Raw genomic sequence first — 20,121 nt, forward strand, 5'->3', positions numbered from 1 at the left:
AAATTCTGGGCTGATTCTCCAGGTAGATGGACTATATATACTTGAATGACCCTTTAAAAATTAGTAAAAATTGGGCACAAGACTCCAGTGACACCTCCAGCCAGCAAAGTTTTCCTTAATCACAAGTATGATGGTTGTTTTCAAGGGCTCTGGAATCAACTTCTGTGTTGAAGCTCAGGTTCTGCTTACCACCTATTTAACCAGCAAATTCTCAAACCCCAGCTTCTCTATTTTTAAAATGGGGAAAATAACATGCCTACCTATATTAGGGTTCTCCAGGAAGAGCAGAACCAATAGGACATAGATGACAGATAGATAGATGGATAGATGACAGTATTTTAAGAAACTGGTTCTTGCAATTAAGGGGGTCAGCCAGCTTGAAGTTTGTAGGGTGGGTGGCAGGCTGGAAACTCAAGTAGTTGCTGTAGTCTTCAGTTTGAAATCTAGGGCAGGCCAGCAGGCAGGATTTGATGCTAGTCTTGAGGCAGAATTTCTTCTTAGGGAAACCTCATTTTTTTTCGGCCTTTTGGCCTTAAGGCCTTTAACTGATTAGATAACCATATTATCAAGGATAATCTTCTTAAAGTCAGTTGGTTGTAGCTGTTGAGCACATCTACAAAATACCTTCTCTGCAACACCTAGGTTAGTGTTGATTAAATAACTTGGTATTCTACCGTAGCTGACATGTAAGACTATCATACCACCTTATAGGATTGTAATAAAATGAGCCCAGACCCATGTAAATCATTCATTCAGTGCATTACCAAACACATGGGAAGCCCTCAAAAAAAGTTTTCTATTGTTGTTATTTAAATTTAGTTGTTGCTAACCCAATGGATTTTTCCATTTTCAAGTTATTCAGCACCTATTGCTATGTGCTAACTAGTAGAAACAGGTTTTTAATACCATTCTCAAATTGTGGCATTGCTTTCCTTCTTTAGCTTTTTTTTTCTTTTCTTTCTTTTTTAGTTCCGCTAATATTTTGCAGACTCAGGGGGAAGGAACAACTAGGAACAGGAACTTGCATGGGAGGTAGGTGACGGAGCTACTTCTATTCACTCACTCCAAAGGGGATTGTTTTGAACTATTAGGAAGGCACGGTCTAAATTCAGGATATGAAAACACTTGAGAATGTAGCCTGTACCATCATTCTTGTGTTGCGATTTCCACATGTACAATAGAAAGAACTGATGGAGGGAAATCAGTTTCAACTGTTAATTTAACCGTTCTAGTCGAATATAAAAAAACCCAGTGAAACGGGACTTAAGTCACTCTTGGCCATAGTTAATTGTAGGCAACTCTGTAGCTAAAAACATGTAACCATTATATATTTTCAGTTGAACCATAAGTGAATTGTACTGTAACTAGAAACAAATCTAAGTGAAATTGAAGTCAAGATAGTTTTTTTTTGTTTGTTTTTTTAAAGCTATTTGATAATTGGAGTGAAAGGGCAAAGAAACACAATGAAAATCCAGACTCAAACTTACAAACACAAATATTGTAAGGAACTTTTAAGTTTATTTTGAAGAAAAATTTAAAACAGCTAAATGGTTTATGGCTTTTTTGTTTCTTTAAGAAAAGATATGTGAGTATACTGTTTGGAGGACAAAGGGGAAAAACACTGCCTATGTTTATCGGTTTTGTGGTTTAAAGAAACCCTCAACTAAAACAGGCCACATATTAAAACTCAATGTAATTTCATAGACTAGGTAGAGATCTCCAATAGCACCTGTTTCCGTTTTTTGGTTTATATGAGCTGTCACACCTTGTGGAAGGTGAAAGTGAGACCTTGCCCTTTGGCAGCTAAGATCACCTGCAGGCTGGACGCACGCAGGCTGGGTGGTGCGGCATTCATCACCTGGCCTCAGGAAACTGCTAGTGATTTTAGTAGTATTATCCCAACCTGGCTCCACCTGTCCCAGAACTGACCCCACAGACTAAGGTTGACTCTCCACTCCCTAGTCACCCTCACAGGAGACTGAAGTATATTAACCAGAGGCCAGTGTATTGATTTTCAAGGGGGTATATTCCTTTTCAATGACCAGAATGCTTAGATGACTTATTCAGGGCACATTCTTACTGATTTTGGAATTGGGAATCTGGAAGTATAATCTGGAAGTTGCTTGGTGAATATGGGATCTGACAAAAAGGAATATGGTTATTTTTTTGTTTGTTATTATTTGGAAGATATTTTAAACTAGTTTATTTTTATAAGTTGAATATGAAATCTATATTTCACATGGAAGAAAATGGAACAATTGTATTAGTTATCTATTATTGCATATTACCCCAAAATTTGACAGATTAAAATAACCCCCATTTTTTTAATCTCATAACTTCTGTGAGCAGGAATCTGGATACAGCTTTACTGTGTCCTGTGATTCACAAGGCTGCAATCACAGGGTTAGGGTCAGGGTCTCATCTGAAGGTTCAGTGGAGGTAGCATCTGCTTCCAGGATCACGTGGTGGTTGTTGGAATTCATTTCCTTAAGGGCCTGAGGTTTGAGGGGATTATTTACTTTTTGTCATTAACCCTATACCTTCTTTTCCTGTGCTATCGGCAAGCATGGTGTTCATTCCACTAAAGTGGTTAAAATCCAGAACTCAGTGTGGGCTTTTGGCCTGCTGGTTCGGGGTTATCCAAGGGTACCTAGTGGAGGCACAGGAGTCGTCATTTCTAGCCTGCTGACTTGACCAGGTTCGGGGCTGTAAAGTGCTTGTCAGGCACTGTTTGCCTCTCAGGAAAGGGGCACTGAGGCATGGAAGGATTGAATTGGGTTCTGTCGGATCTCAGGAGATTTTTCCTGCTCAAATACTTATCTAACTACAGAGTCAAAATGGCCTGTAAGCCAAAGCTGACTGTCCAACTGCAGCCCAACCCCCAGCCCAGGAGTGTTGGGAGCACTGGGTCACAAAGCAATAGGTAAGTTAGTTGTACCCACTCTGACCCCAAGGCTTGCTTTACGAATTCAGCTGATCTGCCTCCCGGTCATTTCTAGAATTCACCCGGGTAGTTCTCTGTAACCCATAACCGTTTCTGCGTCACGACCACCATCTGTCTTGTGAAGTAATCTGAATTTGACATGGATGCCTCCAAACTTCCTAGAGACTTACAAAGAGTCCTTCCAGCTCCATGTGTCCTCCAGTCAGATACGTGGGGCCTCAAATATGGCTGCTCAGGTCAGGGCCATGCTGGCCTACACTAGGCCTGTACAGTGGTCGGCTGGAAACCAACTCTCTGGCAGGGGAGGGAAATCCCTGATTTGTAGCATTTGCTGATTTCTGTGGTGTCCGTACTCCCATCACTGCTGATTAAAAGCTACCAATGTGCTGTCACTCAGCATGGAGTTGGGACGGATGCGCATGATTGGCTCTCCTCTGGGGCCAGCAATACACCAGCTGCAGCGCACTGTTGTGTTGCACGTTTTATGAAAGGCCCCTCCAGGCAGAGAGGTCAAGAGAGGCTCCTCTCTGGGCAGACCTGCACCACACGTGTGCCCTGGTGAGCAGTGGCAGGCTCCCTGTCCTCCTCACGCGGCTTGCCGAAAGGAACGTGAGGTCGGTGTTAGGCCTCCTCAACTGGGTGCCTTTGTGCAGTGCACATTCGGCACAACCTCACATAGCAGTCCCGCTTCGCTTCATGATACCGTGTAATTAAGTAAAATGGATGGAATAAGGGAAAAGTGGGCCAGGTTACCTAGCAGCCTGAACACCTGCTTTATACAGATGATAGGATTACTGCCAGGTGGAACATTAACTGTTCTTAAAATTAATCTAGTTAATAGAAGGCTATTATTGCTAAGAAGAGCTCCCAACGATACACCATTCCAGGGATAGACATAATGATATTGCTAAAAAGACTTCAGAAACATGAGGCCTGCAACACTACACATTTAGATTCCAGCCCATTAAATATATTTATCGTTAGTGATTTAAATCTTAATAGTCAGACCCAGGCACACATGAATATTTAAAATTTAATGTAATTCTTTACTGCTTAAGAAGCAGTTTCTCATAACTCTATTTAGCCTACCAATTACTCTGGAAAGTTATCCTCCCACTTTTTTACAGATGAGGAAGTAAGCCGAGAGAGTACATAATTCAAGGTGACGCAAAAAATGGATTCAAGACCAGTTCTGCCTAAATCTCATACTCTTTTTACTAGGCTTATACAGACATACTTCAGTATTGTGAAACACACAACTTAAAATGGCTCCGGTGAAGATATTTTATTTTTCATAAAAATATAATTGTACAATGCTCTTCAGAGAAAGAAAAATTCCTTCAATGCCCCCAAATACCATGTGTTTAGTAGTAATTTTCCTCTCTTTTAAAACTAAAAATGTAATTGATAATGTGCAACTGATTTCTTGTGAAACATCGCATTTACGTTTTTAAATTTTATTTGCCTTTATTTTAACTAAGTCCAGTTTAAACCTATACTTTTTGGAACAACCCAAATCAAGCCTATCAATTCAAAGTTGATAAAATAAAATGCTAAATGGTGATGCTGATAAATACTGTCAGTTAGCTGGTAAACAGTGATATGAATTTGCTGCAGCATAAAAGATTGTGATTCAGATATATTAGAAAGATTTTAGTTAAAATAGAAAAAAATTTAAGAACTTCAACTATATCCTAAAATTTGATCTAGTCAAACTTATTCCATATTATACTCAGTTGCTCTAATATACAACGGATCTATGCTAAATTAACGACAGAATATGACTGGTCTAAATACGTAAATTTATCTTCCCCCTTACCTTCCTTTCTTTGGGAAAAGGAAAAAGGAAATATTACTCTGTCTACTCAGAGAGCAAGGAGAACAGCAGAACAGATGAAGGGGGGACTGAGCTCACTGACTCTTCCACCCGCTTCTGTTCTCTCTCAGTCTGTATGTTGTCCTTATAGGTGAGTGAGAGATGCTAGGATTTCAGCATGCTGCTCCTTAACTGGAATGGGGCAAGAAATGCTCCAGCGGTTTTAATCAGTGACGTTTATTAACATGCTTCACGTGGCCAAAGCGTGCAACCAGCACAATACCCAAAGCAATCAGAATATTCCTTTTTAAGACCAAGGAATTTTTCTCTCGGTTTGATCTACTCCAAAAGACCAAATAGATAGGTTTAGGATTAAACTGAAATAAACTGTAATTTACTTTCACCCAAAATTACACATCGGCTACCTGAGGACAAAGTCACTGCTCTTGTAAAGATGCTGGAGGGAAGGGGAGTAGCTCAGATGAGCCTCTAATTGAAAATCACAACCAGAGGAGAAACACTTCAAGCACAACGGGGACATTCCATTGAAGAGCCCCGTTCATTTGGAATGTTTGTTTTGAAAACAGCTCTTCTGGGGAATTCAAAAGGTACTGAACAAAGCAACGTAGAGTAAGTCTTGGGCTGTTTTGCAAAATAAAAATATACATTTGAGTAGACCAGATGGCAAAAACATACCCATTACAATCTGAACACTATATTTAAAAAACTTAAATTCTGAAGGCCTGAATATTAACAATCTTTAATCTATCTATATTTGTGATCCTAAAAGGACATTAAATACTCTTAAACCCCCAGTCCTCCAAAACACAGAGAGGCCCAACAGACTGGGCTAGTGGTATATCAGTTGTCACACAGTACTAGACTAGAGATCTGAGTCTGCGACCTAAGCACAAGAGATCTTCGGGAACTCAGGCTAAGGGGAAGCACTTGATTCAAATGCATGGCCTCAGAGAAGGAGGGAGGTACCTCATCACCTGAAACCACGTGGTCCATCTCATGTTCCCCCTCACAGACAAGCTAGACTATTAAACTACTTCGTAACAAAACGCATATTGTTTGGAAGCCAAATGTTTGCTTCATTAGAGCAAAGAACAGTTACAATTTAGCAGCAACAGAGAACACAACTCCTGATTTAACGATGTGAAGGAGAAGAGACAGAGTGTTACAGTGCCCCAGTCGGGACATCAAAAGATTCCCAGGTCTGAGTGTATCATGTTATGAGTGTGATTCCTCAACCATCACTCCATTTGGTAGCCAGGAAGAAAGCAAAGGTCGCTGTGATGGGAACTGGAGGGAACTCCTCTGCCTCCTGCCCCTCCTGACAGGCCCCCCGGCGACTCTGGCTTCCGTGCTTCACTCCAGAGTGGAGGCACGGCCAGGGCGGAATCGGATGTACACCCACAGTGTGTTTCTCTCTGGCTCAGAATACACTCGTAAGGAAACTCAAATCAGGGAAGAAACCAAGTGTTCCGGTTATGGCTACCGCCATTAATCCACCAGCAATGTGTCCCCCATTTCGTTCCAGATCTCTTGAGGCAGAAACTCCACCTCAGCAGCTAATTTCATCCTAGTTTCTTTAGAAAAATTCTCCAAATTAGGGGATTACCCAACGAAATGTGTGTGAACATTCACTCCTGCCCTCCCCCTATACATATATAGACATGCAATAGAAACACACTGTATGGGTTGTCAAGACAATGTATGTTACTAAAATGCCTAACAGGTTACTTCTTATTTAAAAATAAAGTTTGACTAATTATTCTCCAAGTACAGATTAGGCCCTAGCAAACCTGTATAAATACAGTTTGAAAAGACAGCAACAAAAGTTTTAAATAGGGGCTATCTTAAGGGCTTTCTTGATGGATTTTGTTAATGTGTACATTATTTAAAACGGGCACACCATTATGGATTATAAAAATAGAAATGTATATATTTGTTAATACATATTCACAGCTTATGCTGGAATGGCTCACAGGAGAAATGGTTCGTGCAGAAAATAAACATTACTCAAGTAAATATAGAGAAATAAGATTAGGTCCATAAAGGCTGAGAAATTATAGTCAGTAATCAGCCCATTTGTTTTCTCTTTGTAGGGCAATCAAAAACATGAAAGGAAGTGACATCTAAACACACATACACATACAATTACATGAATTACATGGAAAGAATATAAATTAACCAATAAAGCAATGTGGAGTTGAGGTGCAAAAAATATAATCTTCACTCATTCTCTCTACTGTGCTTTCAAGCATTGCAACATGTTAAATGCCATGGGTGGCAATACCAACCAGAACAGGTCTGAATGTCTGTAAATTTTCTAAGTGTTGAAAACTAAAGCAAAATCCTTTGAGATCTATGATCACACATTTTGGTAGAAATTGCAAATTTACAGAGATGACTGAGCAGTAGGTAGTAAATGGAGCCAAGAAGTACAATCTTGCCTATTCATCCTCCATAAGAATCAGAATATTGGCTTCAATCACTGACTCATCATTTTATATGCTCTTCACCCTGAAAAATAAAGTTACCAATGTAAGAATGCTTTTATTTTTTTTTTATTTTTAAAAATTTATTTATTTATTTATTTTGGGCTGCGTTGGGTCCTCGTTGCTGAGCGCAGGCTTTCTCTAGTTGCGGTGAGCGGGGCCTACTCTTCCTTGCAGTACGCAGGCTTCTCATCACAGTGGCTTCTCTTGTTGCGGAGCACGGGCTCCAGGTGCGCAGGCTTCAGTAGTGGCATGGGGGCTCAGTAGTTGTGACTTGTGGGCTCTAGAGCGCAGGCTCAGTAGTTGTGGCGCATGGGCTTAGTTGCTCTGTGGCATGTGGGATCTTCCCAGACCAGGGCTCGAACCCGTGTCCCCTGCACTGGCAGTTGGATTCTTAACCACTGCACCACCAGGCACAGGGAAGTCTCAAGAATGCTTTTAAAGTCAATGAAGTTTGGTTAATCTGTTTCAAAATGCATGCTTTTTTTTAAAAATTTAGTATCTATGGGAAGGCTATTTTCAAATACAGACTGAAAGAAAACTGAACTGATTTGGCTTTTTTTCATTAATTGAATTTAGATTAAGGCAAATGTTACCTCATCTAAAAAAAAGCTATAAAAAGCCAATCCTTCAGTTTTATAAAAAATTTTTTAAAAGATAAAAAGTTTGTAAATTTCCTTATAACTACTTTCAAGTGCTCCCAAAGCAATCACAATGATGAAGGAATCAACATATGGCATCTTCATTCTAAAACCTTAACAGTCTCTCCAACAAATGGTGCTGAGACAACTGTATATTCACATGCAAAAGAATTAAGCTGGACTTCTATCTCACACCATATTGAAAAATTAACTCAATAGATCAATGATCTAAATATAAGGCCTAAAACCATAGAACCCTTAGGAGACAACACAGGGCAAATCTTCATGACCTTCGATTTGGCAATGGATTGTTAGATACGGTACCGAAAGCATGAACAACAAAATTAAAAATAGATAAAATGGTCTTCCTCAAAATTAAAGTCTTTTGTACACCAAAGCACACTATCAAGAAAGTGAAAAAATCTACAGAATGGGAGAAATCTGTGTAATCATATATCTGATAAAGTTCTAGAATCCAGAATATATAAACAACTCTTACAATTCAACAACATAATGAAAGACAACTCAATTAAAACACAGGGAAGGGACATAAAGAGACATTTTTTCAAAGAAGACATAAACAAATGGCCAACAAGCACATGAAAAGTTGCTCAATGTCATTAGTCATTAGGGAAATGTAAATCAAAACCACAATCAGATGCCGCTTCACTAGGAAGGCTACAGTTTTCAAAAATGGAAAATAAAAAGTGTTGGCAAGACACAGAGAAATGGGAAACTTCATATACTATGGTGGTAATGTAAAATATTTCAGCCACTGTGGGAAACAATTTGTGGTTCCTCTAAAAGTTAAATATAGGGACTTCCCTGGTGGTCGAGTGGGTAAGACTCCGTGCTCCCAATGCAGGGGGCCTGGGTTTGATCCCTGGTCAGGGAACTAGATCCCACATACACGATGCAGCTAAGGAAGTCAGCATGCCGCAACTAAGACCCGGCAACTAAGACCCGGCACAGCCGAAATAAATAAAAATAAATAAATAAATAAATAATTTTAAAAATAAATAAAAGTTAAATATAGAATTACCATATGACCCGCAATTCCACTTCTAGGTATATACCCAAAACAACTGAAAACAGGTACTCAAATACATACTTGTACATGCATGTTTATAGTAGCACTGTTTGCAACAGCAAAAGGTAGAAACAAATATCCATCAGTGGATAAATGGATAACAAATTGTGGTATACATATACAATGGAATATTATGCAGTCATAAAATGGAATGAAGTACTGATACGTGCTACAAGGTGGATGAACCTTGCAAACATCATGCTAGGTCAAAGAAGCCAGACACAAGAAGTCACACACTGTGTGATTCCACTCATACGAAATATCCAGAGGAGGTAAATCCACAGAGACAGAATGCAGATTCATAGTTAACAGGGGCTGGTGGGAGGGGGTGATAGCGAGCAACCTGCTAATGCATTTGGAGTTTTCTTTTGGGGTGATAAAATGTTTTCTAACCAGACGGAGGTGGTAGTTTTACAACACTGTGAAGGTACTAAACGCCTCTGAATTCTGACTTTAAAATGATTAATTTTATGTTATGTGAATTTCTCCTTAATTTAAAAAAAAATCCTTACAGGTGATGGGCTACTGTACTAGATAGAGCCTGAACTAGGTGAGGACAGGTTCTACCATTATAGCTGTGTGACCTTGGGCACCTTACCAAGCAGCACCTGTGCTATTTCTTCATCTATAAAATAAAAAGTACAATGATACGTAATACAGTTACTGGAGGAAATAATTACGATAAACATAAGTGAAAGTACTTTGTAAATCAAAATCAGAATAAAAGGTATTGTTGTTATTAACAGTAACTAGGGAATTCCCTGGCGGTCCGGGGGTCAGGACTTCGCACTTTCACTGCCGAGGGTGCAGGTTCAATCCCTGGTCGGGGAACGAAGATCCCGCAAGCCATGCAGTGCGGCCAAAAAAATAACTAGACTGGTACACTCTCACTTATTGACTGGATCTACTTTAAAATTTTTCCATGAATTTATCAGTTGCTCTTTATAGACCCCATGTATAATGCATTTCAGTATTTAGAATCTAATGCCAGTGCACTTGCTTATTAGTGTATTACAAATGACATAAACATTTTATTTTATTTGAAGACACAGCAAGGAAAGTGGTCAACAGAAAGTCTACTTTAAGTCACTCTTCTAAAGATAAACTCTCCCATGTACTGTACTCACAGGAATTGCTGTTAGCGTCTGTCTTCCCAGCTTTCATGTGCCTGCTTGAGTTCTGCTGAGATTTGTTCTGCTCTTCTCCTGTGAGTAGGGCCTTTATTTCAGAAGGGATTTTCCCTTGGTCCATTGCCATGCACCACTGCTTGTACTGAAATATGTAAAATATATTTAAATAAAATTTTACTAGTCAGAGTTCAGCAGCCACAGGTGGAAATCCTAGACATAAGAACTCCCATAACTAGAGGTCAAAGTGGCTGCTGGGAATCCCACCTTCTGTTGTATTCCTGTTTATAACCTGGGACATGGATGAGGCCTGCTATGTTCAGAAGAGGGTGAAAAACTACTGCTGAATCTTCTTGTGATGTGCTGGAGTAGTGCTCAGATTAAAAAGGGCCCTCTGGCTAATAGAATATCTCCCCATGGAGTGCCACTCATTAGAATTCATCTCTTTTTGCTGACAGTCACATTATTATTTCTACTCCTAAAATAAATAATTTTGTAACTTCCTTTCTCTATTTTATAAATATTCACTAAACATCTACTTTCTACCAGAGTGTGTACTATGGACTTCGGGGGTATAAAAGACTAATCAGTCCAAAGAATATGTCCTCCAGTGGCTTACAGTGCAGAAGGTGAAAAATAATTTACAAGTCAAATTCAACGTATTAAAAAAAGTCTACTGAATAGTGTACATTTGGACTCTCTTCATGACTTTTCTTACCTTCTAAAAAGCTGGGGGTAGCCTGTCCCAGTTTTGTAATGATCATGTTAGTATTAGCTCCCTCTTTTCCAACCTGTCACCTCCTCCCCTGAGCTCACAGTACTAATGGGGTTTCTATTCCCTTTTACCTATTCTTTTATGTGTCTACAGCTACTACCTAAAGTCTGAATGAATGAATGAATAAAACCAGGCCAAATAGTATCATACTATGCATATTGCTATATACTGTTATACTGCTTTTTCCACTTAGCAATATCTTGTGTCTTTCTACATCAGTAAATATACATGTGCACTGTGATTCTCATGGGCTGCAAAGTAGTCCAATACATGAATGTAGTATAATTTAACCAATCCCCTACTGTTGTATATTTTGGTTATTTTCAATTTATTTTTTCTGTCATAAACAATCCCTTAAAGAAATAGTCACTTTCCACTCCCACCAGCAATGTATGAAAATGCTTATTTGCCTATGTGCTGGCTAACAGATTAATATGCTTTCCCATGTTCGTCAACTGGATAGCTAAAAACTGGTATCTTCATGTTTTAATATAGCTTAGGTTGATTGTTTCATGCGTTTATTGACAGACTTTCTTACCATTTCCAGTTCCTCTCTGAGGGCACAAATGGCTCTTTCCCGACTGGATACCAACTCTTCCAAATACTGATATCTCAGTTTTTTTCTGGCCCGGCATTCTCTTGCACTCTGCCGGCTCCTCTCGAGTTTTGCCTTCAAGTCAATTTTGGCTGGCTTTCGACCACGTTTGCCGGGCTTCTTCACTTTACCTCCAACCACCTTCAGCAAGAGAGAGAAGCAGTTAATTTTGTTCCTAGTTCTGGGTCTAGGAAAGTGACTGCAGCTGCATATTAGCAAGGAAAACCTTTACAAATAACAAATAAATGGAGCCTGTGGAACTAAGAAAGCATAATCCCATCAAATGCCTTATGATTCTTTGCTTCATAATTTCTTTTTCTGATACTTTTGATACCATGAATGTGAGAGAAGAAATAGTATAAGTTTTCATTATTTCTTCAATAATAAACTTTTTTTAATAATAAACTTTACAGAGCTTAACAGTAAACTTTATGAACCATATGTAGCTAGATAGTAAAAAACTAAAAGATTACCATTAAATATTTTGTTCACATAGAATTTTTATTGACTTAAGTAATAAGTAAAAAAAAATATTGAAAATTGTAAGTTCAGTATGATCTCAATCTTATAAAACAACACATAGAAGAAAGGATCATAAAAGGTCAGTGGCGGGGAGGAATCAAGATGGCAGTGTGGGAAGACGCGGAGTTAGCATCTCCCCACAACTAGGGCACCTGATGGCCGCTGGTGGGGGGAGACTCTGACCCCCAAGGAGACGGGAGGAACCCCAAAGTGAACCAGTAGGACATATGGGGACCGAGGAGGTAGGAGAAGTGGAGGCCAGACAGGATCAGCGCCACTGAGGCCAGGGAGATCAGGAGAGGCAGGTGGGAGGGACTCTTCCAAGAAAAGCAGGAGAGGAGTGGAGGGCCATCACCCGGCCCACTCAGGCCCAGGGAGCCTGCTGGGCTCCCAGGTGAGGTCCCCTGCCCTCTGAGACTGGGGTGGGGGGTATGCCTGGGCCCTTTCTGTTCCTTGAGCCTAAGCCCCACTCCCAACAGCACCCAGGGCCTTTTCCAGCCCTGTGGGTCCTGAGCATTGGCCCCGCCTACCGCCCAAAACTCACCCTTGTTTAGGCCCCGCCCTCCACAGCCAAGGCCTCCCCCCCTTTTTTTTTCCTTTCCCTCCTCTCTTTTACTATTGTGGTACTGATATACCTACTGGTTATTGACATATCTAAATTTTTATTTTTACATTCTTTCTAACATATCTGTTAGTTTCTTAGTCTAATTTTATTTTTTACTTTATTATTTTTCTTTTTTTTTTTCTTGCCACCCCACATGGCTTGCGGGATCTTGATTCGCGAGCCCGGGGTCAGGGGGAAGCTCCTGCGGTGGGAGCTCCGAGTCCAAACCACTGGACTAACAGAGAACCTCAGACCCCAGGGAATACTCATTGGAGTGAGGTCTCACAGAGTTCCTCATCTCAGCACCAAGACCCAGCTCTACCCAATAGCCTACAAACTCCAGTGTTGGAAGCCTCAGGCCAAACAACCAGTAAGATAAGAACACAATCCCACACCTTAAAAAAAAAAAATGAGTTGGCACAAAAATATGTCACAGATGAAGGAGCAAGGTAAAAACCTACAAGACCAAATAAATGAAGAGGAAATAGGCAATCTACCTGAAACAAAATTCAGAGTAACGATAGTAAAGATGATCCAGAATCTTGGAAATAGAATGGAAGCACAGATTGAGAAAATACAAGAAATGTTTAACAAAGATCTAGAAGAACTAAAGAACAAACACAGATGAACAACACACTAACTGAAATGAAAAATGCACTAGAAGGAATCAATAACAGAATAACTGAGGCAGAAGAACGAATAAATGAGCTGGAAGACAAAATGGTAGAAATAACTGCCGAGGAGCAGAATAAAGAAAAAAGAATGAAAAGAATTGAAGACAATCTCAGAGACCTCTGGGATAACACTAAATGCACCAACATTCAAATTATAGGGGTCCCAGAAGAAGAAGAGAAAAAGAAAGGGTCTAAGAAAATATTTGAAGAAATTATAGTTGAAAACTTCCCTAACATGGGAAAGGAAATGGTCACCCAAGTCCAGGAAGTACAGAGAGTCCCATACAGGATAAACCCTAGGAAAAATACACCAAGACACAAATTAATCGCACAAACAAAAATTAAATTCAAAGAAAAAATATTAAAAGCAGCAAGGGAAAAACAAAAAAATAACATACAAAGGAATCCCCATAAGGTTATCAGCTGATTTTTTAGCAGAAACTCTGCAGGCCAGAGGGAGTGGCAGGATATACTTAAAGTGATGAAAGAGAAAAATATACAACCAAGATTACTCTACCCAGCAAGGATCTCATTCAGATTCGATGGAGAAGACAAAAGCTTTTCAGACAAGCAAAAGCTAAGAGAATTCAGCACCACCAAACCAGCTTTACAACAAATGCTGAAGAAACTTCTCTAAGCAGGAAACACAAGAGAAGAAAAAGACCCACAAAAACAAACCCAAAACAATTAAGTAAATGGTAATAGGAACGTACATATCAATAATAACCTTGAATGTAAATGGATTAAATGCCCCAACCAAAAGACACAGACTGGCTGAATGGATACAAAAACCAAAACCATATATATGCTGTTTACAAGAGACTCACTTCAGACCTAGGGACACATACAGACCGAAAGTGAACGGATGGAAAAAGATATTCCAAGCAAATGGAAATCAAAAGAAAGCTGGAGTAGCAATACTTGTATCAGATAAAATAGACTTTAAAAAAGACTGTTACAAGAGATAAAGAGGGAAACTACATAATGATCAAAGGATCAATCCAAGAAGATATAACAATTATAAATGTTTATGCACCCAACACAGGAGCACGCCAATACATAAGGCAAATGCTAACAACCATGAAAGGAGAAATCGACAGTAACACAATAATAGTAGGGGACTTTAAAACCCCACTTACACCAATGGACAGATCATCCAAACAGAAAATAAATACAAAAACACAAGCTTTAAATGACACAACAGACCAGACAGATCTAATTGATACTAAATAACCAAGAGATCACTGAAGAAATCAAAGAAGAAATTTAAAAATACATAGAAACAAATGACAACAAAAACACGACTCCCCAAAACCTACGGGATGCAGCAAAAGCAGTTCTAAGAGGGAAGTTGATAGCAATTCAATCTCACCTCAAGAAACAAGAAAGATCTCAAATAAACAATCTAACCCTGCACTTAAAACAACTAGAGAAAGAAGAACAAAGAAAATGCAAAGTCAGTAGAAGGAAAGAAACCATAAAGATCAGAGCAGAAGTAAATGAAACAGAAATGAAGAAAACAATAGCAAAGATCAATAAAACTAAAAGCTGGTTCTTTGAGAAGATAAACAAAACTGATAAACCCTTAACCAAACTCATCAAGAAAAAAACGGGAGAGGATGCAAATCAATAAAATTAGAAATGAAAAAGGAAAAATCACAACTAACACTTAAGAAATACAAAGGATTATAAGAGACTACTACAAACAAATATATGCCAATAAAATCGACAAACATGAAGAAATGGACAAATTCTTGGAAAGGTCCAATTTTCCAAGAGTGAACCAGGAAGAATTAGAAAATATAAACAGACCTATCACAAGTAATGAAATTGAAACTGTAATTAAAAATCTTCCAACAAACAAAAGTCCAGGACCAGATGGCTTCACAGGCGAATTCTATCAGACATTTAGAGAAGAGCTAACACCGATCCTTCTCAAACTCTTCCAAAAAATTGCAGAGGGAGAAACACTCCCAAATTCATTCTATGAAGCCACCATCACCCTGATACCCAAACCAGAAAAAGATACCACAAAAAACCACAAAAAAAAATTATAGACCAATATCACTGGTGAACATAGATGCAAAAATCCTGAACAAGATACTAGCAAACAGAATCCAACAGTACATTAAAAGGATCACACACCATGATCAAGTGGGATTTATCTCAGGGATGCAAGGATTCTTCCGTATATGCAAATCAATCAATGTGATGCACCACATGAACAAATTAAGGAATAAAAACCACATGATCATCTCAATAGATGCAGAAAAAGCTTTTGACAAAATTCAACACCCATTTATGATAAAAACTCTCCAGAAAATGGGCATAGAAAGACCCTATCTCAATATAATAAAGGCCATATATGACAAACCCACAGCAAGCATCATACTCAATGGTGAAAAACTGAAAGCATTTCCACTAGGATCAGGAACAAGACAAAGATATCCATCTCGCCACTCTTATTCAACATAGTTTTGGAAGACCCAGCCACAGCAGTCAGAGAAGAAAAAGAAATAAAGGAATACAAATTGGAAAAGAAGACGTAAAACTGTCACTGTTTGCTGATGACATGATTCTATACATAGAAAATCCTAAAGATGCCACCAGAAAACTACTAGAACTAATCAATGAATTTGGTAAGGTTGCATGATACAAAATTAATGCAAAGAAATCTCTGGTATTCCTATACACCAGCAACAAAAAATCAGAAAGAGAAATTAAGGAAACACTCCCATTTACCACTGCAACAAAAAGAATAATATATCTAGGAATAAACCTGCTTAAGGAGGCGAAAGATTTGTACTCAGAAAACTATAAAACACTGATGAAAGAAATCAAAGATGACATAAACAGATGGAGAAATATACCATGTTCTTGGGTTGGAAGAATCGATATTACGAAAATGACTACATTACCCAAAGCAATCTACAGATTCAATGTAATCCCTATCAAACTACCAATGGCATTCTTCACAGAATTAGAACAAAAAATCTTACAATTTGTATGGAAACACAAAAGACCCCGAATAGCCAAAGCAATCTCGAGAAAGAAAAATGGAGTTGGAGGACTCCCTGACTTCAAACCATACCACAAAGCTACAGTAATCAAGACAGTATGGTACTGGCACAAAAACAGAAATATAGATCAATGGTACAGGACAGAATACCCAGAGATAAACCCATGCACATATATGGGCACCTAATTTACAACAAAGGAGGCAAGAACATACAATGGAGAAAAAGACAGCCTCTTCAGTAAGTGGTGCTGGGAAAACTGGACAGCTACATGTAAAAGAATGAAATTAGAACACTCCCTAACACCATACACAAAAATAAACTCCAAATGGATTAAAGACTTAAATGTAAGACAAGACACTATAATACTTTTAGAGGAAAACATAGGAAAAACACTCTTTGACATAAACCACAGCAAGATCTTTTTTGACCCACCTCCTAGAGTTACGGAAATAAAAACAAAAATAAACAAATGGGACTTAATTAAACTTAAAAGCTTTTGCACAGCAAAGGAAACCATAAACAAGACAGAAAGACAACCCTCAGAATGGGAGAAACTATTTGCAAATGAAACAGACAAAGGATTAATCTCCACAATATACAAACAGCTCATGGAACTCAATATCAAAAAAAAAAAAATCCAGTTAAAAATGGAGGAATATCTAAATAGACATTTTACCAAGGAAGACAGACAGATGGCCAAGAGGCACATGAAAAGATGCTCAACATCACTAATTATTAGAGAAACGCAAATCAAAACTACAATGAGGTATCACCTCACGCCGGTCAGAATGGCCATTATCAAAAAAGCTAGAAATGATAAATGCTGGAAAGGGTGTGGTGAAAAGGGAACCCTCCTACACTGTTGGTGGGAATGTAAACTGATACAGCTACTATGGAGAACAGTATGGAGGTTCCTTAAAAAACTAAAAATAGGGGCTTCCCTGGTGGCGCGGTGGTTGAGAGTCTGCCTGCCGATGCAGGGGACACGAGTTCGTGCCCCGGGCCGGGAAGATCCCACGTGCCGCAGAGCGGCTAGGCCTGTGAGCCATGGCTGCTGAGCCTGCGCGTCCGGAGCTTGTGCTCCGCAGCAGGAGAGGCCACAACTGTGAGAGGCCCGCGTACCACAAAAAAAAACAAAAACAAACAAACAAAAAACTAAAAATAGAACTACCATACGACCCAGCAATTCCACCCCTGGGCATATACTCTGAGAAAACCGTAATTCAAAAAGAGACATGCACCCCAAGGTTCACTGCAGCACTACTTACAATAGCCAGGACATGGAAGCAACCGAAGTGTCCATCGACAGATGAATGGATAAAGAAGATGTGGCACATATATACCATGGAATGTTACTCAGCCAGAAAAAGAAATGAAACTGAGTTATTTGTAGTGAGGTGGATGGACCTAGAGTCTGTCATACAGAGTGAAGTAAGTCAGAAAAGAGAAAAACAAATACCGTACGCTAACACATATATATGGAATCTAAAAAAAAAAAAAAAAAACGAGTGGTACTGATGAACCTAGTTGCAGGGCAGGAATAAAGAGGTAGACATAGAGAATGGACTTGATGACATGGGGTGGGAGGGCGAAGTGAGAGCAGCATCGACATATATACACGACCGAATGTAAAATAGTTGGCTGGTGGGAAGCAGCAGCATAGCACAGGGAGATCGGCTCCGTTCTTTGCAATGACCTAGAGGGGTGGGATAGGAAGGATGGGAGGGAGGCTCAAGAGGGAGGGGATATGGAGACGTGTATGCATATGGCTGATTTGCTTTGTTGTGCAACAGAAAGTAACACGGTATTGGGAAGCAATTATACTCCAATAAAGATTAAAAAAAAAAAAAGGTCAGTGAGGATTTCTCTGATAGGTGTGATTATAAAAAGCTTTTTTCTCATCTGTATTTTTTAATGATTTTTAAATATTTACAATTAGAAAAACATAAAATTTGTATATAAAATTGTGTATAAATAAGTAAATAAGAATCCTAAACAATTGGGCTATCAATTCCCTCTTCAAATTTGTTGAGCCCAAGGGAACACAAAGAAGTCCCTGAAATCTTCAGGATAACTGTCTCCTGCCTTTAGAAGTCTATAATTATAACCCTAGACTGTCTCAGGAGATTTCTACCTGCTCCCACTGGTGTCATAGACATCCTCTCAATATCCCTGTTACTCATTTACCTGCATAGGCACAGTTTTTTGGTGACTGCCAGAGTAATTTAATCTTCACTGTTTAGCTTTGGAACCTCCCCAAGTTCTTATATAAGATGTAACTATGAGATAAAGATGATGAATTTTAAAATACATGAAACTGAACTTATACAGCAAATGAATTTCCTTTAAAGGAGTCACTTTGAAAGGGGTAAATTTATTCCAATGAATAGGCTTTCCTGGAAGCTGCTTTTGGAGCCAGTTTCTTACAAGCCACAACACAATATTACTTTCACCGTATTATTTTCGAATGATATGTTATTCTTTAAATTCCCAATCTGATGGTCCGCTTTGTTTATCTGACGAGGTTCCAAATGATGTCTAGGTCTTTCTGAAAATTACCCTCAGAGAATAAAAATGTCACTACTTTAGTATACTGAAAGGAATATTGTTGAGGCTTTAAAGGCAATTCTAAAAGAGAAGATGCAAAACTCAAACACTGGCAAATCATTGGAATAAATGTAGAAGTCTTACCAGGTAACAAAACTAAAAGGATCAAATCTCCATTTGGATATAAAAACTCTAATTTGTTTGTGTGTTTGGAATCACTATTAATACCATAAACCAACAATGCCCAGTACCCTATAAAGATCAGATCTTTACTCAGTATCATGGTTAGGTCAGGAAAACCAAATTTCAAATGTTAATCAGCTACATTTACCAGAAACTGTGTCATAACAAGACGGCTAACCACTGCATCTAGCATTTTATAGGATGGCTCTGAAATGAGACTGAATACTCTGAGGCTCTGGAAAAAAATCCTTTCCACCACCATCTTAAATGCTAGCTGCTTCAGTACTACTCCCAAATTAGTTTTAATTTTCAAAAACTGGTCTTTCAAAGCTTTCCTATTCTGTATCATCACGTTTTGATTCCAATATAATAATATATACCTCAGGAAACTTTTTCAAAATCAAATATATGATTAGCACTTGAAGGATAACTAGTTGATCCAAATATTACTATGGGCTAAATTTTAAATTATACCTATATTATATCAACTGCACAATTTCAATAAAGTATTTTGAAATCACCCTAGATTAAAACAAAGTGTATTTGCTATTGATACAGTCTTTAAAAAGCAATATATTTATAGCCTAAACTCACATCTATAGTGAAATAAATGGTAATCACATCTATTCCTTATGTAGTAAAATGAGTCATCAGTCACATACCACTCACTATAATCCAATACCTTATATATTGCTGTTTTTAATTAATTCAGGAATGGAATTCAGGAATGGCTGCCTTTGAGAAGCCAGCAAGAGGACAGAGTGTACTGCACAGACTTCACTGATTTTTTACACAAAGCTAGAATAGTCATAAAAATCAAACAAAAGGTATAACCCTTTGTTTAGTTTTCATGGTAGCAAAATATTTAAACTGGAATTATTCTATTCCTTTTTTTAAATTAGAAAGGCACAGTAAATGAATCCAGGGTTCCTGCATTTTATGTCATCTGTAAAATTATATTTAAGACCACATAACCACCACTTCTCTAGCTTAATTTTTCCTCAGTAATAGACTGAATTATTGGCTTTTGGTGTCAGCTAAAATCTGATTAGTGTGCCAGTTTTCAAGAGAGTGAA

The 20,121-nt window shown here is 38.6% G+C and overlaps 1 protein-coding gene across 2 annotated transcripts in view; it reads right to left on the bottom strand.

Moving 5' to 3' along the window:
* Window positions 1-3,702: 3,702 nt before the first annotated feature.
* CREBL2 (cAMP responsive element binding protein like 2) overlaps window positions 3,703-20,121 on the bottom strand; it is a 33,061-nt gene continuing 16,642 nt past the window's right edge. Inside the window, exons 2-4 of one of the 2 annotated variants that reach the window (XM_082637088.1) lie at window positions 11,439-11,636; window positions 10,126-10,270; window positions 3,703-7,292 (exon numbers count right to left, since the gene is read on the bottom strand). In XM_082637088.1, coding sequence (XP_082493214.1) covers window positions 7,288-7,292; window positions 10,126-10,270; window positions 11,439-11,636 — 348 coding nt within the window. In that variant the 3' untranslated portion in view covers window positions 3,703-7,287. The other variant, XM_082637087.1, reaches the window with a different exon arrangement.

This window comes from Mesoplodon mirus, assembly GCF_964341445.2.
Source record: "Mesoplodon mirus genome assembly, chromosome: 11".
Classification (NCBI taxonomy): Eukaryota; Metazoa; Chordata; class Mammalia; order Artiodactyla; family Ziphiidae; genus Mesoplodon; species Mesoplodon mirus.